Raw genomic sequence first — 20,992 nt, 5'->3', positions numbered from 1 at the left:
CTCACTATGTTCATATGTAACGTTATCATTCATGCATTAGTGTTTGGTAACTTTATGCTGGCAGGCTGCCAACAGGACTAAGACGCGTCACTGAGTGGGAGGCCTCTCAGCAGCAAACATGATCAGCTAAATTTCCACCTGTAGAACAGAGCGAAGTGACGCAGGACAGCAGTCATGTTGGGCTCCTTGGTCCTGACTTGGATTTTCATCTGTCTCCTCTTCCTCTTCATCCGGATCCAGAGGCCCAAGAACTTTCCTCCTGGACCCCGGCCTGTGCCCATATTCGGGAACCTGTTTCAGCTGAACATCACCAATCCTCTAAAAGACTTTGAGAGGGTAGAGTAGCATGTTTTTAACACCAATTTGAAGACCAGATTTTAGTATACCTTCATGTTAGAACAGAATCTGTTTTCTACAACCACATTCCAATGTTTTTTGGTCTTGTTTGGTAAATGGCAACTTTTCTGCTTGATGTGTTTTATGCCTTCAGTTGGCTGAGTGCTATGGAAACATTTACAGTCTCTATATCGGAGGAACACCTGCTGTCGTCCTTACTGGTTTTAAGGCTATAAAGGAAGCTTTAGTGACCAAGGCTGCAGACTTTTCAGGACGCCCACAAAACCTCCTGGTCAGCCATGCAACAGAAGGGAAAGGTGAAGTCTACTTTAAAAAGTCATTAGATTGAGATAAACTCCTTTCTCCTGTACCTTTTAAACTGCAGTTATGTAATGGCTATTGATTTCCTAATGTAATCAGTTCCAAACATTACTTAGCCATACATTAGCTGAAGGTGAAAGAAGTGAGTGCATTCAACTCTAATCTTGAAAATGTATGTACATATGACAGGAGTTATCATGGCTGATTATGGTCCTGGATGGAAGGAGCATCGACGCTTTGCCCTCATGACCCTGAGGAACTTTGGCCTGGGGAAGCAGTCAATGGAGGACAGGATTCTGGGAGAGACTAAGCACATTGTTTCACGCCTAGAAAAAAGTGCTGGTAATGTTATCATGTTACTTCCAGTATTTTTACTGTCAATAATACCTTAGCAACTAAAATCAGCCAGTGATCACTTGCCCTGCACTGCAACTGCCCAAGAATTATGGTCTCTAATGCCCCTTTCAGACATGCACAGTGACCCAGAACTTCTCCAGACATTACCCGGAGGAGCTGTAGTATGTGTGAACACAAATTTCCGAATCAGTTGTATTGGACATTAACCAGACTTTATCCTGACAGCCCTCTTGTATTTTGTCTTTTCTGCTTGCCTGTATATTCCTCTCCACACTTCACACTTTGATACTGCGGATACATTCAAATACATGTAGTAGTAATATCGATGCAAAAATCATCACAGATGAGTCGGTAGCCTCGACCGCCATACGTACTGTAAACCTGGAACATGACCTGTAGTGAGAATGAATCTGACATGGAAAATCTCTGGCTGTACCCTACATGAGTGAAAGGGCAACTTCGGTAACATCTGGACCTGATTCTCCGGACATTTTCCGGAGTTCATATGTGAAAACAGCTTTAGATGTCAGAGTCCAGGTGGCAGAATCATGCATGGACACATATAATTTCTGACTGAATACATAATGAAACAATCTCTGAACAGTGTTTGCAGATTAGTGTTACTGTTAATCATTACAATTTCTGTGCTTTGTCTATGTTGTAGGACGCTCCATGAATCCTCAGACTTTGTTCCACGATGCTGCATCAAACATCATCTACCTGGTTTTATTTGGTACTCGCTTTGACTACGAGGACGACACCCTCAAGAAGTTTATTCATCTCTTCACTGAAAATGCAAAAATCGCCAACGGAACCTGGGGAATGGTTTGAAACTGTTTTATTAACTCTGGCGTAGATGTTTACTTGTTACTGATGGACAGGGTCTTTATTTTATAAAAATTAATGTATACCCAATATACACATATAATGTGTATGATTTGTATATGACAAATCTTTTTTGGTCATTGTCCTGCAGATCTATGATACACTTCCTATGGTGAGAAACCTGCCCCTTCCCTTTAAGAAGGCTCTCGATAACGTTCAGAAACTGAAGCAAATGGCAGCAAAGTTGATCAACAAGCACAAGACAACAAGAGTGCCAGGAGAGCCAAGAAACTTTGTTGACTGCTATCTGGATGAGCTTGACAAGGTGCGTATATACTGTATGCACACTATTAAAACGTATGGCTCTTCAAGTGTAAAGTGTCTTCAGTAAAGAAAATGGTTATATACAGAACCAACACTCAAAGAACGCTTTGCATGAATAAAGAGTTTGTTGCATCATGAAAGGGTTCTTCAGTTTGATGGAGAATGTGCTGTAGATAGTTCTATATAAAATCCTTTTTGAAAGGTGTTCTGTATAGCACCAAAAAGGGTTCCACTATTGTTACAAGCCATAGAAGTAGGATACTGTGGCATGGTTGAAACAAAGTTTTTGGAGATGTACTATTTGTGTATGCAAATCTGTGACATCTGGTTTTCTACAGACAGCTGATGGCTCTTCCTTTGCTGAGACTCAGCTTTTGATGTATGTTCTGGATCTGCACTTTGCTGGGACTGATACCACCTCCAACACTCTCCTTACAGCGTTCCTCTACCTTACAACACATCCAGATATTCAGGGTCTGAAAATATGTATTGCACTCCATTTTAAGTCTTTTGTACTGTTTGCAACAGTTTTGTTAATAGATTTGTTAACAGACTCAGTAATGGTACCATATGCCTTCTGTTTGGTCCTTCTAGAGAGATGTCAGAAAGAGATTGATGAGGTTCTGGAGGGTAAAGCTCATGCATCTTTTGAGGACAGACACAACATGCCGTACACACAGGCTGTAATCCACGAATCTCAGCGCAGGGCCAATACTGTCCCTCTGAGTGTGTTTCACTGCACCAGCAGAGATACTGAACTGATGGGTTACAGCATCCCAAAGGTGAGGATACAGAAGATACTTTGTTTCCATGCAATGTCACTCATTTCTTTTTTTACTCGTTTGTGTTTTTGTCTTTCCCTGTGGTGCAGGGTACTCTCATCATCCCCAACCTCTCCTCAGTGCTGAGTGAGGAAGGCCAGTGGAAGTTTCCTCATGAGTTCAATCCAGCTAACTTCCTGAATGATGAGGGACAGTTTGAGAAGCCAGAGGCCTTCATGCCGTTTTCTGCTGGTGAGAGTCTTGGACTACCACAAAATCGTTCACATCACTTTTCTTGACAAAAACAAATAGAATACTTTGCCGATAGATCTTGGCCTATTATTTGTTATTCATTTCAGCATTTTTTTGGTTGAGGAATTCCTTGAAGCTTTGCCTTGGGCTAAATGATGCTGACAATTGAAAAGCGTGTAATAGTCTCAGATTAGTACAGAAACCATGCCCTAATGAATAGATGACACTGGTTGACACAAAAGAGTTGCTGATGTATTTTTCATGTGCAGGGCCTCGTATGTGTCTTGGTGAAGGTCTGGCTCGAATGGAGCTCTTCCTCATCTTGGTCACTCTGCTGCGCCGGTTTCAGTTCTTCTGGCCTGAAGATGCAGGAGAACCAGACTTCACTCCTGTGTATGGAATCACACTCACACCCAAACCATACAGGATGGGGGTCAGACTGAGACAGCCAGCTAGAGAAATGTAGAATCTGACTTTCTCTCGAATAGTTTTGCTGGTGTGTGATTTACTGATAATGAACTGTATCTTTAGTTCCCTTTGGTTGACGATTGTTATGTAATACTCTACTACAGTACGAGAGGTAACTTTCCATTCTTTTCATCACTGTTTGACCTTTGTCACTCTGGCTAGGTATGATCCAGGGAATGATATGCTACCTTTTGCAGAACAGAGTGTCTCAGGAGATGATCCTGAGCCTTAGCTTATTCTACCATTTTCATTATTGGTGAAAGTGACATCAATGTAGCTTTGAATGTTATGGTATGGTATTGTACTTAATGGAGTATGGTAGCAATATTAATAAGGGATTTGTTATAAGGATGAGCTATTTCTGAGTCAGGGGGGACTTCAGAGGTCAGAGGGGAAGACACCTCAACCCTAAAGAAAGCAGATGGAACAGAGGTCACGCACAAACATTGAGTCTAGACTGAAAGATGAACCATAAGTGTTAAACTTTTTTTTTATTTTATATTTTTGTTATGTTCTTTTTAATTAAATTCATTGTGGTAATCATCATAAAACTATTCTTGTTATTGTTCTAAATAAATCTGACAAGGATGATTTATTTAACTGTGTCTTATCTTTATGAAACAAATGTATGTTAGGGTGACCATATTTTGGTTTTCAAAAAAAAGAGAACACTGGGGGCAGGAGGGCAGCACAGGGGCAAACTGTGGAAAGCAAATGTCAAAATGAAGGCAAAGACTAATCTCTGACATTTTAGGCATTTTCAAAATCCAGGCTAGACACGATCTTTAGGTCCGAAAAATAGGACATATGGTCACCCTAATGTATGTAAACCTCAAGGGCCTTGGTCACCAACACTCTTCCTGGAGATATCAACCCCCAGCCCAAATCTCACGCGTCTGATGCAGCTAATCAAAGACTTCTGAAGAGAATTATTTAGATGGAGCCCATGTGGTGGACAATGGTTGAAACTAAACTTTGTAGGAACTTTGCAAGAAATGTCCAGGAGCAGGGCTGGTCACTACTCTAGGACAGGGGTTGCAAACTTGGTTCCTCTCAGGTCACAGCACTGCAAAGATTAGCATTTTCCCTCTTCTAACACTCTGAATTCAACTAATGATGGGCTTTGCTGCTTAGCTGATGAGTTGAATGAGGCAAACACTGAAGTATACAGTGCTTTGGTCTGCCAACACTGGAGTCTGACGCATGTGATCTTGAGTGATGATGTCTTGAAAAGATGGTAAATGGAGGCAAGGAGTCCAGTCAGTTCCAGATGCGAGTTTAACCTGCCCTGCCATATAAAAGCTGCACAATTTTGCTTCATTTCTCTTGGAAAAGAAATTTGTTTAAGCAATACATCGCCTGAGTTTTCAGAGAAAGTGAGAATGATTCCGAATTGAAAAAATGGAAAGCTGGAAAAAACAAGAAGCTCAAAAAACTGATAATAATAATAATAATAATAATAATAATGAATAATTAACAATAATAATTGGCTGATCCTCATACACTTACATTTCATTTATTTCTTTTTTCTTTAAGATATGTGACAGAATCATCTCTACTTAGACAAGGACATTTGAAGCTTGTAAGACATTTACAGTCATATGCAAAAGTTTGGGCTCCTCTGCTCAAATTAGGTTTTGCTGATGTTCTAAGTGAAAATAATTTAACACATCCTCTACAGAGAAAACACTTCTGCACATTTTAATGCACAGTTACTGTTTATTTGCTGAATGTACCTTATTGTATCTATTGCATCCGTCACAACGATCAATGTTAACAATAACGACACTGTTGTATTACTGGACATTATCTATCGTGACAACTCACAATGACATATGACATCTGCAATGACATGTTTATTTCATGATTATGTCAATGTTATGTAAAGTGCTGTGAAAAAGTATATGTCCCCGTCCTAGTTTCTTCTATTGTTGCATATTTGTCACACTTTGATTCATTAATAATAAGGGCAAATCTAAGTATGAACAGCTGGTTTAATCCTTTGTTTAAGGTTTTAAGTTGTGATTTCGTTTGAGTAACTGGAAGTGACCGTTTTGTTTTGTTGTTTATCTATTTTTGGTCTGGTTGCCTTCTCTTTACCTGTGTTTTAAGTTTGATTCTGATTGAATGCCTGTGACTGTCAGACTGTCTTAGCCTTAGAATAACAACAACCAAAAAAACATAATGTGAGGCTTCAATGGTCAGACTTGGGATTGGGAGTTCTCTTTAAAATAGCTTAATCAGACCGTTAACGTTTGTTTTAGAAGACCTTTTATTAATGACTGTAATTATTATTGCTTCTGACTGTGGGGTGTTGTTTCTCCCCTGTTAGAACTGCTGTTAATTAGTCTCCAAACACCCTTTGTTGGTGACATCCATCAAACATAAAACTTTATTTCATGAAAGCATGTAAACCAAAAGTTCATCAAAAAAATCTTTGGTGCTGTGGTTGTAGTTGGAAAGTTGTAAGATTTGAACTCACTGCTGAACTAACTTTCATACACAGCCATCTAATCTGACCTTAATTTACATCATCATCAATAAAGAATGATTAATTATTATAATTCTCAATTATATTAATATTTAGAATCACATTCTATGTTTCTCTAGCTGGCTGTCTCAGTCTGACTCTCATCCTGTACGGTTTGGGTGTGAGCGTGATTCCAAATACAGGAGTGAAGTCTGGTTCTCCTGCATCTTCAGGCCAGAAGAACTGAAACCGATGCAGCAGAGTGACCAAGATGAGGAAGAGCTCCATGCGGGCCAGACCTTCACCAAGACACACACGAGGCCCTGCGGACATGTAAAAGACAAATCACCATACTTTGGTGGGTTGCTGATTTCCACATTAATACATTACACTACAACATATATTGAAAATGAAATGTAAACACATTAATTAAGCAAAAAAAAGTCTGCAAATAGTGTAAGTAAAGCTTAAAAAAGATTTCCTTAAGAACAATAATATCTACTTGTCTGTCCCCTCTGGGGAGACTCCACTTGAACTCTCCCTGGCTTCACCCACTCACACCACAATGGCAAGTGATCTAGGACTCATTACACCTTTGTTTTCCCTGCTATTTGTGAAGTTTCTGTTGTATCTACAGTGTACTGAGCTGTGGTTTTCGGCCTGTAGTTTTGCCTGCCGGTGTTGTGACCCCTGCAAGTACTTTGAGTGCTGGACTGCCCCAAATAGCACCATTTCACACACATTTCAACTGCCCTTCATGGCTCTGACATTACACTAGTTCTTCAGATCACCTTAAATATCTGAGAATTAGTTAGATAATATATAAATACAGCCTTTTAAATGTGATCTAAGTAGATGTGTTAGGGCAGGGAAAGCACAAAAATGGGCCGGGCAGTTATATTTAAGTTTAACTAATGTTGGTGAAACCAGTTTCTGGGATTTGTTCACTGTGTTAATTTACACTGTTCAGAACACTAACCAGCAGAAAAGGGCAGGAAGGCCTCCGGCTTCTCAAACTGTCCCTGCTCATTCAGGAAGTTAGCTGGATTGAACTCATGAGGAAACTTCCACTGGCCTTCCTCACTCAGCACTGAGGCAAGGTTTGGGATGATTACAGTATCCTGAAAAACAGAAGAAGACAAAGAAGAAAAGGAAAGAAATAAAGACAAAGTTAAAGATGTGGCTTAAGTTAAGAAACACAGACGGAAAAGACAGATCTTCACCTTTGGGATGTTGTAGCCCATCAGTTCAGAATCTCTGCTGGCACAGTGAAACACACCCAGAGGGACGGTTATGCTGATACGCTGACACTCGTGGATCACAGCCTGCGTGTACGGCATCTTGTGTCTGTCCTCAAAAGATGCATAAGCTTTACCCTCCAGAACCTCATCAATCTCCTTCTGACATCTCTCTAGAAAGTAGACAGAGCAGGCGTATGAAGCAATTACTGTCTCTAGTAAATCTATTAAGAAAACAAACAGTATGATCAAACGCAGTGGATAGTTCATAGTTCACACCCTGAATGTCTGGATGTGTTATGAGGTAGAGGAATGCTGTGAGGAGGGTGTTGGAGGTGGTATCTGTCCCAGCACCATGCAGGTCCACAATGTATCTTGCAAGCTGTTCTTCATTGAAAGACCCATCATTTCCTCTCTGTTGAACAGAAAGCATCATCTGATAAGGTTGTGCATATTAGAGAAGATATAATCCGTTGTGCTAAAGGAAGTGATCTCAGAATTTCTCTTTATAACACCAAAAAAATCTTCTTCACTTTCAAGCACACACACCTTATCAAGCTCATCCAGATAGCAGTCGACAAAGTTTTCTGGTTCTCCTGGGACTCTTGATGTCTTGTGTTTACTGATCATACTTGCTATCATTTTTTTGAGTATCTCAAAGTTTATGATAGCCTTCCTAAAAGGAAGGGGCAGGGCTCTCAGAATAGGAAGTGTATCATATATCTATAGGAAAGAAAGACATTTTTCAAACAACATGTATTTTTCAAGGATATTGAAACGTGCTACCAGTATAATAATATTTCTAAATGTATTAGTTTAATACATGGCACATCATTCTTATTTATAGAAAGTCCTACCATTCCCCATGGTCCATTGGCAATTTTTGTAGTTTCAGTGAAGAGGCTAACATATTGTTTAAGGGTTTCATCTCCGTAGTCATAGCGAATTCCAAATAAAACCAGATATATGATATTTGATGCAGCATCATGGAACACGGTCTGAGGATTCATGAAGCCCCCTACACAGATACACGTAAATTCACAGATGTGACTGCATAACATTTAATGGTTTGGCTGTTTCCTTCCAAAAGGTCTTGTAGCTGTAGCAAAGATACGAACAATGGCCATACTTCTCACTTTAGACACCTTGGCTCAAAATCAAAATACATATAATAGTGTTATGGCATCCATTAGTGAGAAATAGATGCTCAAATATAAAGTCAATAAAAGGTAACTGTTAAGATGTTTTATTTTAGACTGCTTTACCCTCAAAATGGTGAGCTTCTCTCTTCCGTGTTAACAATTTAGAGCTGAGGCTTTGGTATTTCACTATAGTAACTGTAGATCACCCTGTTGTACCTGTAACAGCAGCTTTCAGAAAGTTAAATATACTGCAGCACTGGCCGTACAACCCAATATCCTGAGAGTTCAGAGAAAGCAGTGAAAGTTTTCTTCATTTTCATTCTTTCATTTTCTACAATGAAGATTCTCAATTAGATCATGTGGAAACAACATTATCATATAAAAATCCAAGGTATGTGGCCAAGGTAATTATAGCTAATTAGCAAGTGTGGCTAGAGCAGAATGTAGGACAGTGAGAGCCTAATAACTAATAATTTTTAAGTATTGTGATAATAATACCGGCACTTTTTTCCAAGCGTTTCACAAGATGCTCAGTCTCTCCCAGAATCCTATCCTCCATTGACCGCTTCCCCATGCCAAAGTTCCTCAGGGTCATGAGGGCAAAGCGTCGATGCTCCTTCCATGCAGGACCATAATCAACAAGCACGATACCTGCCACATTTTACACATATCAGACATTTAAGACATGTTTTAGCCTCCAGGTGCCATCTGTCAGCGTCTATTAGCTGTATGAGAACACCAGGATATTAGCTAACCGTGGTCCTGGAGATCTACCTTCCTGCGAATTCTAGTTCCAACAACAGCCAAACCTGCTAGTTAACTTCTTCAGAAGTCACTGATTGGCTGGATCAGCTGCATAAGTGCCAGGTAAAGAGGAGGGCAGCGTGTTAGATTCAGGTTAGAACTGAACTCTGCAGGAAAGTCAATCCCCAGGAGGAGGGTTGGTGACTAATGGTATAGGAAAAAACACAGTTTAATTAAAGCTAGTCTTGCAAGCCAGTCTTCTAAATGGTGTCAGACAGTGTGGTGAGTTTTGTTGCTCAATGTGGCAAAACACTGCCTACTTTCTCAGGAAGGGGCTGTATTACTGACATTCAAACTGACTAATCATAGACTTGTTTTTGTGTGATGTATGGATACAGGCCAAATTCAGAATGCTTCTACAGCAAGAACCGAAACAATGTGCTTTGCCAGTTGGCAAATATGTAGGATATCTTGTTTACTAGCTACTAAATGCTTCAAATAAAACTCCTGAATAATTTCAAGTTGCTTCCAAAATATCACTGTTATCGTGGTGTGCAGAGCAGGCAAGTATATCCTCAGGCTGCTACAGGTAACTATTAAGTTCTCATCGGACTGCAAAAAACAATGCACAGAAGTCCACACAGCAGCACAGATAGTCAATCGGCGATTCTGATAGTTGTGGCTTTAATATTATACAGAGTATATCAGACGATCTGTGTATCTCTGTAGGCAGAGTGTCTGAGGTTGAGATTAACTGACCACATTCTGTACATAGTAATACAGTAATTGTTTATAGACTTCACCTTTCCCTTCTGTTAGATGGCTGACTAGGTGATTTTGTGGCCGTCCTGAAAAGTCTGCAGCCTTGATCACCAGAGCTTCCTTCACAGCCTTCAAACCAGTAAGAACCACTGCTGGTGTTCCTCCAATATATAGGCTGTAAACATTCCCATAGCGCTCAGCCAACTAAAGAAACATGTCAAGCAGAAAAGGATACAGTCTTTCAAGAGAAGATCTAATCAAAGCTTAAGTAGATAAAAACATACAAAAAATATCAATTAACAAGATGATAGACAAGCAGCAAACACTGATCTGGCCAAAAGACACCAGCTGTTCACAGTAGTACATGTTGTCTACACTGACCTTTAGTGTATAAAGTGAGTTTTTACACTGATGAAATGACTACAAGCAAGAGTTCAACAGGTTTTTAGTTTGTACCTTTTATATTAGATATATAGTTTGCCAGTTAGCCAATTTCACCATGAACTGCACTACAGTTTCCATCATGCTCTGCAGCGTAACGTGTGCTCCCACCCCCTCCCCAACAATGATCTATGGGACTGCACTGCCATATATATATATATATATATATATATATATATATATATATATATAAATAAATAAATAGGTGTCTATTTCAAGCGAATGGGCTGTTTTAAAAAACCTGCTGTACACTGGGGACATTTTAAGAGGTTTAACAGTGATCTGCAGCTGATGTAGTCTATTGTTTTATATAAAACAATTTGTGATTGTTTAAAATTATTTTTGAATCATTCAAGTATTCAGTGCCTTTTTTCCCGTTTTTGCATATTTTGAACAAACAATGGTCAGTTGGGGTCATGGCAAAATGTTAAGTAAAAACAAAATAAAACACAGCTGGTCTACGGATTTATTGAGATATTTTAATACGGCCCTTTTAGTGGTTGAGTTTGTCACCCCTGGTCTAAACAGATTTATCCCTTCAAATAAACAAACTATTGCTCAATATTTTAATTTCCCTCTAAGTGTCCCTATTCACCCAGTCCAGTACTTTACCTTCTCAAAGTCTTTCAGAGGATTGGTGATGTTCAGCTGAAACAGGTTCCCGAACAGGGGCACAGGCCGGGGTCCAGGAGGAAAGTTCTTGGGCCTCTGGGTCCTGACGAAGAGGAAGAGGAGAAAGATGAAAACCCAAACCAGGACCAAGGAGCCCAGCATGATGGCAGTTGTGGTTCTGCTGGGTTCTACCTTTTGCTTACCAGCTCCTTCCAATAAATAGCAACATCAACTGAGTAGGAGGAGTGTGTGTGTGAGAGCAGTTAAATCATTGACACAAGGGTGGCTGGAGGAGTGTTTGGTAATGATGAGGTGATTTATGGCTTTTGTACTGTTTTAGAAAAATACAAAGATACATGTGTGCAAACTTTGTTTCTCAGAGATGGTTGATTCTGAATTCCTTTCACCCCCTGATGATGCAGAGTAAAGTTTATAGATTATAGTCAAATGAAGTGATAGAAATTTAGGGGAATTCCCAGAATGTTTTTCTACACATATAAGTGAATTCTGCCGTACTCAAATGCACCAACAACTATTTTTCCCGACCTGTATTGCAGCAAATACCACCTCCTGTGCTGGGATGGGCTAATAGCATCTCTAGCAGAATATAACAGAATATGGGTAAAAAAAAATACACACTCCTTCTTCTCTGCAGTGCATGAAAATAAAAACAGTACAGATATAGATACAGATCACACACAGATACAAATCAGAGTGTAGATTTATGCTTCAGTCTTTAACAAAGCCATATGAAAAGACCATTAAGACGTTTTACATTAACTTAGGAAATGGAATGGAGTCGTACATAAACTACATGAGCATATCTCCTCTTGGATTGGTACATAATTGGTTCACACTGTTACAATATATAAATTAAAGACAGTATGCAGTGGAAGAGTGAGGCTTGCCACAAGTGTGTACTCACTTTAAGCAATTATCCAAGCTCACATTTATTATGCCTATTTATTTATTTTATTGCCACACAACACAATGTATATTTTAATTATTAATTTTATTCAGACTGACAATTTCCCCAACACACCTGTACAAATAGACCATAAGCTTTACTGAACTTTAATGTGTACCAGTGTAATCTACCTCAAGCTGACCTCCCCTTTATTTATGACATTTGGCTCTTGAATGCTGTAATGAACTTGGTTGGCCCAAAGCTATAAAGGGATGAACTTACATGGCCGTGAACCTCTGATACAACACGTTTGTTGACAAGTACGGAACAGAGAGCAATGGGACAACAGTCACTGGATGGACAATGGTTGTAATGAAATTGGCTCTTGAATGCCAGTGTGCCTAACCTAACTGACCTGAGCCAATGATATTGGAAAATAACAATCCTATCTAAGGCCCTCCAAGTATTTCCATTAATTTGTCCTCCGCTGGTGGGCACGCTGTAAGGGTGAGCGCTGTTAAATCATTGACATAAGGGGGAGGGCTGGGTATTCGTAATCATGATGACAGAGATTCAGTCTGATTTGCTGTTCAGCATCTAAAAAAGAGGGAACTATATTAATTTGTGGTGAAATCATAATTGTGGCTGAATTATCTGAGAATTCATTAGCAAGAAGGTCAGAAATCATAGTTAAGATTATTTACAGAAATAATCATTTACTGCTCTCTTACACGGCCGTCCACCACTAAACTTTATTGTAGCAAACTTTCATCGATTGGCTATGCCTTGATTCACACAATTACAGGCTTTTCCACATTCAGGACAAAGCCATCTATAGGGAATTGATCACTTCATCATTTCACTCTAAATCCCTCCACTCATGAACTAAAAATGACTGATGCAACTAGAAAATGTGTACCAGTGTAATCTCAGGCTGACCTCCCCTGTCTTTGTGAAATTTGGCTCTTGAATGCTGTAATGAACTTAGTTGGCCTAAGCCTATAAAGTAGTAAACTTACATGACCACAAAAACGTGATATGTTTGTTGACTGGTAAGGAACAGAGAGCAGTGGGACAGCAGTCACTGGATGGACAACGGTTGTAGTGACTGCTGTCTAAACTGACCTAAGCCAATGGCTTTTGAGAGATACCTTGCACATACATTGTTTCATAGGGTTTAATGTTTCCAAACACTCAAGCACAACATTTTTTGAGCACTGTTTGATCAATACAATTTGCATACGTGTATTTTTCTTATGGGAAAGCATGATGCGATTGTTAATATCATTTTCCCTGCCTACTGGTGTATGGGGATACAGCCCAAATTCAGAAGATGTTATAGAGGTGAGGCAAAAGTCATTACATTTTGATGGAAGATTGGGGGGAAACAATACTGTTGTCTTTTAAATGGAGTCCCCAGACAGCAGGGTGAGACTCATTCATTATAGATTTTTTATAGTGAATCAAATCATTTGGTCAAGGATAAAATTTCAGTGTCAACAATATGTCGGATCAGTAATGATACTAAATGTACATTCTGAAGTGTGTTTGAAAATGCTTCATGTTAGTTCCAGGTTATGTGTTCCGCAGCATTTATTCATGAGGTTGTTCTACTAAGGACTCTTATTCTGAAGGGCATGGTGAGCCTGCTGGCTGGGTCCCGCGACACCAGTGGAAAATCTGGGGGCAGATGTAAACAAAGATGGTGGCGCATTTATCGGGCAGGCTGCAGTCAGAGCTGTGAAGGAGACAAGTGTGTCATGTGGGTGGAGGTGATGACAGAACTAGTCCGAGGATTGGCCATGACCGCAGCCATACAGCCAGGGTCACGGGATCGCCACTAATGGATGTGCAGCCGGCCAGGACATCAGGCTAGGGCTTGTCTGCTGGCCATACCCACAGCCATACTGCCGATGGCGCAAGACTGTCCGGCCGGGACATCTGGCTAGGCCTTGTCTACTGGGGGTGAAGTCAGCAGGAAGGGATGCTGGACAAGCCAAACAGAACAGCACAGACAGCAAACAAACAAGGCTGTGGTGGGGTGAATGTCCATATCAGACTTCTGCCACGTTTCCATGCACTGGTGGACACGGGGTCGTCAGTGTTAGTTTATCATTAAAGCCGCTGTTTCTGGAATATCCAGTAGATGAAAGCTTGTGATGAAAAAGTGCTATAACACCACAAAACAGGAAGCAAAAACTTTGCTTTTTAGGAATCACTACTGCTGTGTCCCATTATTGCTCTGAACAGTCTACATTTTCATCGTCTAGCTCAGTGGTCGGCATCATGCAGCCTCTTTTGCAGCTCCGCTGCAGAATTAGCTTTTTTAGGTAAAAATAAAATAATTCTCCCTTGCAGTAAAATAAAGCTCTGCTGATCGTTCTACACAGTTTTAACAATAAATGGTCTTAAACGCTGGAGTTAATGTCTAACCAGAGCCAGTTTATGAGGAGCCTGGCCACTTCCTATTCCCCCTGTTATAACAAAAACAGGACTGCTAAACAGCAGAGGGCACTCACGAGTGAGTCCTCAATGAATGGGAGTGAATGGAGCTCAACGGCTAAAAACGAAAAGCAGCTCATTGGCTGTTTGCGCTCACTGACGTCATGGACGCACATGAGGCGCCTTTTTAAACCCCTATAGCTCGAGTTTAAAAGCTGTTAAAAATATAACAGCAGTGTTAAAATGTTTTATGCTGTTCTGTGTTCAGGAAATGAATGTATTCTTTTACATTAAAAATGTTTAAGCATTTGTAAACTATGATTTTGCTCAAATGCTCCATGTCAACCCAATCATTTTGGACTCACTCGGGAGCGCCCTCTAGCATTTGAGAAGACATTGCAGAGCAGTAATTCTCCTCTCTACAAGTTCTCTGGTATAACTGCAAATTCACCCTTTAACCTTGAAGGTTGGCGTGCAGACTGCTGGTCACCATAGCAACGCAGACAATCTCACCTAGCTGGTGGCTAACGAAAAGGCAAAGAGAAAGATTTAAGATGGACATTGATATTTTGGAGACGAATGGACATTTATAAGATGGTTTCCTGATATGTTTAATCTGCAACAAGAAACTGTCAAACGCTGAAACGTTGCGCAGCTGAAGTCAGCTTCTCGTTCGAAGTTTCTTGTTCCACCTTAAATGGTGCCTGAGGTGCCAGAATGTAACTGATGCTCCAGTTGGAAGGTGGAACGGAAAAATTTGAATGAGAAGCTGGAGAATGAGAAGCGACTTCAGCTTGTAAAAAATCGAACGTTGAGAGACATTTTATAAGAAACTGTTCTACCCTTATGGAAAAGTTTCCTGCCAAAGATGTGAGAAAAGCGGCTATAGCTGAGCTCAAGCTTAAACTAGAGCAAAGTAAGTGTGTTTTCGTTTATATTTTTATCCTATACTAGTGCTTTAGCACATACTGAGACATACCTAGAGCCAAGATGGTAAGATGGACATACAGTGTTGTGGCTCCCAAGGTGGTTTGATTTTTGTTGAAACAACAAAATGGGTCTTCTTAACATTTGGGTTGCTGACCCCTGGTCTAGCTAATTAAGAGTTACCCTTTGACCATAAGTGTAACCGTAATATAGAAAAACGACTGTCTTTCAATTTAACATGCTCTATTATCTGCCATGCTTCAGCGCTTCAATCTGCCTTGTAGAAGTCTTGCTTGAAGTGGACGCCGAACTTCTTGCACACTTCAGTTTTTTTGTCATTTTCCAAATGGTATCACAGTGGTATTTCAGTGTGAACTGCATGATGACTTGCCCATACTTACCAGCCTCTCGCTTCCCAAGACAATCTGCAGAATCCACAATATTTCCCATTATGGATTACCACTGAGGATCAGTTTTGCTCAGGATGCCAACAATGGAGTTGTGAGTGTTTTCCCCATTCACATGAATATGACACAGATTGGCATTTGGCAGCACAAACAAGAAAAAGCTTTGAAAGATCTTCAGATGTAAGGATTTATCTCTATAAACAAAGATCAGAATCGTCCAGGCTGTGGTCTTTTCTGTGGTTTATTATGGATGGGGAAGCTGAACAATAAGAAAGTTAGACAGGAAAAATATTGATGCCTTTTAACTGGTGCTGGTGAAGACTTTTAAGAGTACCTTGTACAACAAAGAAAACAAATGGATCGTTGACTAAATCAAGCCTCCTCTCTCACTCGAAGCCCAGATAAACAAACTGAAGCTCTTATTTTGGACATGTTATAAGAAGGATCAAAATTCATTAGAAAAGGCCCTCATTGACCAATATCTTCCTACATTTGTCTTAAATTTGTATGTCAGATTCATGACGTGTACTTAAACCACAGAATTGTTTGCACCTCTGTGATCTTGAGTGCATGTAGATTCTGTTCTTACCTAAGAACAAATCCCAAAATATTAGTGAATGTCAGAATCTTCATGAAAACTGCATAATTGGGTTTTAAGAAGAAATTTTTTTAAGAACATGTTGGTGAATGAGGCTGGGGTGGGGGTGCGGCCTTCGAGATATATATATAAAAAAAAGAGAATGGTAAATAATTAAGTGCACTGAACTTTGAAACTAATGTGTAAAATGTGGCAGGTATTGTATTTCTTGACTATGGTCCTGCATGGAAGGAGCATCGGTGCTTTGCCCTCATGAACCTGAGGAACTTTGGCATGGGGAAGCAGTCAATGGAGGACAGGATTCTGGGAGAGACTGAGCTTTTGTTGCACGGTTAAAGAAAAGTGCTGGTAATATTGTCATGGTACTTTGGAAACTGTATTGTCTGTTTTATGAGCAAAATCAAAAAATTGTTATATGATTTGATCTGCCAGTTTTCTGAAAGCATCAAAAAATTGTCAGTAATGTAACAGACCAGTATCTACCAACCCGAAAAACAAATATTTGTACAGCCATGTAACATTATCAGTTAATAGGTATGATCTCTGTGGTGGTTCCCTGGATGCTCAGACCTTGTTTCGTGATGCTGCATCAAATATAATCTACCTTGTTTTATTTGGTGTGTTATGACTATGGGAACGAGAGACCCGAGCAGTTCATTCCTCTATTTACTGAAAGTGCAAAGATTGCCAATTTTTCAAAGAAATCAGCAGGGAGATTTTTCCACACCTCCAAAGTTCAGTCTTAGAAGTTGGTTGCATTTGCTGCTTTTCATGATCCAAGTGATCCCAAACACAGTCATTCATGTGGAGGTCTGGGTAGCTAATTCAATGAGACTCATTCACCAACTGTTCTTAAGAAAAAAATAAAACTCACTTATGCAGTTTTCACAGAGATTCTGACATTCACCAATGTTTTCTTATTTGGGATTTGTTCTTAGGTAAGAACCGAATCTACACACACTCAAGAGCACAAAGGTGCCAACAAGTCTGCAGTTTAAGAACACATCATGAATCTGATGTAGATTGTTTCTTAGGACCTTTCTCAAGAACACATTCAAGAAAAAACTTAGGAAGAAATTGGTAAATGAGGACCAATGGTCTGAGAACACCAGCTAAAGTCTTAACGTTCTCAGTGGTGTGCTTGGGGTCATTATCTCGCCATAGAATACATTTCTTTCCAATAAAATGTTGTTTAGAAAGTAAATAAACGAAAGTGTGGTCTCTGACTTTTGCACAGTGCTGTATGGCAATATCATTCATTAATAGTACACATAGTAATTCTTTTGTAATGCTAGCAGTTTATTAGTCCATTTAATAATATGACAACCAACATGTTTCATTGTCCTGCAGATCTATGATACACTTCCTGTGGTGAGAAACCTGCCCCTTCCCTTTAAGAGGTCTTTTACAATTGTCAGAATAATGAAACAGATGGTAGCAAAGATGGTCAACGAGCACAAGACAACAAGAGTACCAGAAGAGCCGAGAGACTTTGTCGACTGCTACCTGGATGAGATTGATAAGGTGTGAGTGGGCTGATTTTAGGATGCTTGAAAGAACTCATGTCAGTGTATTACTTCTGCCATCTTGCTATGTTTTAGGCCACTTTGTATGTATGGATGCATCTTGTTTTCAGCAGAGAGGAGATGATGATTCCTCTTTTACAGACTCTCAGCTTTTGATGTACTTTGCTGCACTTTGCCGGGACTGATACCACCTCCAACACTCTCCTTACAGTGTTCCTCTACCTCACAACGCATCCAGACATTCAGGGTCTGAAAATACGCATTGCATTCTTTTTTAAGTCTTTTGCCCTCTTTGCAAAAAATTTGTTAATGGATTTGATAAAAGAGCTAGTAATGGTACCATATGCCTTCTGTCTGCTCTTTCTAGAGAGGTGTCAGAAGGAGATTGATGAGGTTCTGGAGGGTAAAGCTCATGCATCTATTGAGGACAGACACAACATGCCGTACACACAGGCTGTGATCAATGAATCTCAGCGCAGGGCCAATACTGTCCTTCTGAGTGTGTTTCACTGCACCAGCAGAGATACTGAACTGATGGGTTACAGCATCCCAAAGGTGAGGATACAGAAGATACTTTGTTTCCATGCAATGTCACTCATTTCTTTTTTTTACTCGTTTGTGTTTTTGTCTTTCCCTGTGGTGCAGGGTACTCTCATCATCCCCAACCTCTCCTCAGTGCTGAGTGAGGAAGGCCAGTGGAAGTTTCCTCATGAGTTCAATCCAGCTAACTTCCTGAATGATGAGGGACAGTTTGAGAAGCCTGAGGCCTTCATGCCATTTTCTGCTGGTGAGAGTTTTGGACTACCACAAAATCATTCACACCTCTTTTCTTGACAAAAATGAAAGAATACTTTGCTGATAGATCTTTTCCTATTAGTTGTTATTCATTTCAGCATTTTTTTGGTTGAGGAATTCCTTGAAGCTTTGCCTTGGGCTAAATGATGCTGACAATTGAAAAGTATGTAATAGTCTCAGATTAGTACAGAAACCATGCCCTAATGAATAGATGACACTGGTTGACACAAAAGAGTTGCTGATGTATTTTCCATGTGCAGGGCCTCATATGTGTCTCGGTGAAGGTCTGGCTCGAATGGAGCTCTTCCTCATCTTGGTCACTCTGCTGCGTCGGTTTCAGTTCTTCTGGCCTGAAGATGCAGGAGAACCAGACTTCACTCCTGTATATGGAATCACACTCACACCTAAACCATACAGGATGGGGGTCAGACTGAGACAGCCAGCTAGAGAAATGTAGAATCTGACTTTCTCTCTTGAATAGTTTTGCTGGTGTGTGATTTACTGATAATGAACTGTATCTTTAGTTCCCTTTGGTTGACGATTGTTATGTAATACTCTACTACAGTACGAGAGGTAACTTTCCATTCTTTTCATCACTGTTTGACCTTTGTCACTCTGGCTAGGTATGATCCAGGGAATGATATGCTACCTTTTGCAGAACAGAGTGTCTCAGGAGATGATCCTGAGCCTTAGCTTATTCTACCATTTTCATTATTGGTGAAAGTGACATCAATGTAGCTTTGAATGTTATGGTATGGTATTGTACTTAATGGAGTATGGTAGCAATATTAATAAGGGATTTGTTATAAGGATGAGCTATTTCTGAGTCAGGGGGGACTTCAGAGGTCAGAGGGGAAAAATGGAGAAGACACCTCAACCCTAAAGAAGGTGGAACAAAGAGGTCACACACAAACATTGAAATAGAGGACAGAAGTCTAGACTGACATAATTTTATATTTTTATGTTCTTTTTAATTCAATTCATTGTGGTAATCATCATAAAACTGTTCTTGTTATTCTTCTGAATAAATCTGACAAGTGTGATTTGATAGTTTGGATTCTTTTGTGTCACAAAATAATTAATTGCATTGTTATTTAACTGTGCCTCATCTTTGTAAAACAAACATATGTTAGGGTGACCATATTTTGTTTCTCAAAAAAAGAGAACACTGGGGGCAGCAGGGTGGCACGGGAGCAAACTGTGGAAAGCAACATGGAGGCAAAGACAAATCTCTGACTTTTTAAAATCCAGACTGGATACGATTTTCCCAAAAAGAGTACATATGGTCACCCATATAAACCTCTAGGGCCTTGGTCACCAACACTCTTCCTGGAGATATCAACCGTCTTGCATGTTTCACCTTCAGCCCAAATCTCACGCATCTGATGCAGCTAGTCAAAGAGATCTGAGGAGAATTATTAGATGGATCAGGTGTGGTGGACAATGGTTGAGACTAAACTTTTGTAGAAACTTTGCAAGAAATGTCCAGGAGTAGTGCTGGTCACTACTCTAGGGCAGGGGTTGCAAACTGGGTTCCTCTCAGGTCACAGCACTGCAAAGATTAGCATTTTCCCTCTTCTAACACTCTGAATTCAACTAATGATGGCCTTGCTGCTTAGCTGATGAGTTGAATGAGGCAAACATTAAAGTATGCAGTGCTTTGGTCTGCCAACACTGGAGTCTGACACGTGATCTTGAGTGATGATGTCTTGAAAAGATGGTAACTAGAGTGAAGGGGTCCAGTCAATTCTCGTTAGAGTTTAACCTGCCCTGCCATATAAAAGCTGCACAATTTTGCTTATTTTCTCCTGGAAAAGAAATCTATTTAAGTGATACATGGCCTGATCAGCAGAGCTTTTAGAGAAAGTGAGAATGACTCCGAATTGAAAAAATGGAAAGCTGGAAAAAACAAGAAGCTCAAAAAACTGATATTAATAATAATAATAATAATAATAATAATAATAATAATACTATATTTAATTTATAGAGCACCTTTCTCAAACCCCTGCTTTACAGAAGTAAAACAACCTACAACACACAAACACAGTACCTCAGCTGGCTTTGGTAAAAACTCCCCAGACCAGAGTCACTAAGCTGGCATGTAAAGAGTCCTTTTCAGCCCAGGCGGTCTCATGACTATGGTGTGGCCACCATGAAGCCTCATAGCCCAGAAAAGGTCCTTAGCTGGGTGATCCCCATACACTTGCATTGCTTTTGTTTTTTTGTCTTTTACGATATGCAATTGAATCATTTCTACTTAGACAAGGACATTTGGATCTTGTAAGACATTTACAGTCATATGCAAAAGTTTGGGCTCCTCTGCTCAAATTAGGTTTT

The 20,992-nt window shown here is 40.0% G+C and overlaps 2 protein-coding genes and 1 pseudogene across 3 annotated transcripts; 2 read left to right on the top strand and 1 right to left on the bottom strand.

The window, feature by feature from the left end:
• Window positions 1–127: 127 nt before the first annotated feature.
• LOC118806686 (cytochrome P450 2F2-like) lies at window positions 128–19,553 on the top strand. 2 transcript variants are annotated; one of them, XR_005007146.1, is made up of 10 exons: window positions 128–336; window positions 491–653; window positions 847–999; window positions 1,679–1,839; window positions 1,991–2,164; window positions 2,502–2,637; window positions 2,758–2,945; window positions 3,035–3,176; window positions 3,446–4,028; window positions 19,501–19,553. XR_005007146.1 is itself a non-coding variant. In XM_036568199.1 (9 exons), the coding sequence occupies exons 1-9, from the start codon at window positions 175–177 to the stop codon at window positions 3,640–3,642; spliced, it is 1,476 nt and encodes a 491-aa protein (XP_036424092.1). In that variant the 5' UTR covers window positions 128–174; the 3' UTR covers window positions 3,643–4,239. The 2 variants fall into 2 exon arrangements, 1 of the variants encoding a protein (XP_036424092.1); XM_036568199.1 differs by lacking the exon at window positions 19,501–19,553 and having other exon boundaries at window positions 3,446–4,239.
• LOC118806687 (cytochrome P450 2D3-like) lies at window positions 5,344–11,256 on the bottom strand. Its single transcript, XM_036568200.1, has 9 exons — window positions 11,054–11,256; window positions 10,042–10,204; window positions 8,993–9,145; window positions 8,210–8,370; window positions 7,902–8,075; window positions 7,632–7,767; window positions 7,338–7,525; window positions 7,094–7,235; window positions 5,344–6,437 (listed from the first exon to the last, which is right to left on the bottom strand). Exons 1-9 carry the CDS (start codon window positions 11,213–11,215, stop codon window positions 6,241–6,243), a joined length of 1,476 nt encoding a protein of 491 aa, XP_036424093.1. The 5' UTR covers window positions 11,216–11,256; the 3' UTR covers window positions 5,344–6,240.
• LOC118806698 lies at window positions 11,346–19,558 on the top strand (annotated as a pseudogene).
• The last annotated feature ends 1,434 nt before the right edge of the window (window positions 19,559–20,992 follow it).

The sequence above is a fragment of the Colossoma macropomum genome, unplaced genomic scaffold (genome assembly GCF_904425465.1).
Source record: "Colossoma macropomum unplaced genomic scaffold, Colossoma_macropomum, whole genome shotgun sequence".
NCBI classification, from domain to species: domain Eukaryota; kingdom Metazoa; phylum Chordata; class Actinopteri; order Characiformes; family Serrasalmidae; genus Colossoma; species Colossoma macropomum.
Note: the sequence above shows the minus strand (reverse complement) of the source record. Positions and strands in the feature narration are given on the sequence as shown.

Excerpts from the sequence above, each read along its gene's own strand:
- LOC118806686 (XM_036568199.1), top strand. The coding sequence starts at position 175 with ATGTTGGGCTCCTTGGTCCTGACTTGGATTTTCATCTGTCTCCTCTTC. Across the intron at positions 1,000-1,678 it reads ACGCCTAGAAAAAAGTGCTG|GACGCTCCATGAATCCTCAG; the intron begins GTAATGTTATCA and ends TCTATGTTGTAG. Across the intron at positions 2,946-3,034 it reads TGGGTTACAGCATCCCAAAG|GGTACTCTCATCATCCCCAA; the intron begins GTGAGGATACAG and ends CCTGTGGTGCAG.
- LOC118806687 (XM_036568200.1), bottom strand. The coding sequence starts at position 11,215 with ATGCTGGGCTCCTTGGTCCTGGTTTGGGTTTTCATCTTTCTCCTCTTC. Across the intron at positions 7,768-7,901 it reads ATCTGGATGAGCTTGATAAG|AGAGGAAATGATGGGTCTTT; the intron begins GTGTGTGTGCTT and ends TCTGTTCAACAG. Across the intron at positions 6,438-7,093 it reads CTTCCTGCCCTTTTCTGCTG|GGCCTCGTGTGTGTCTTGGT; the intron begins GTTAGTGTTCTG and ends ACATGTCCGCAG.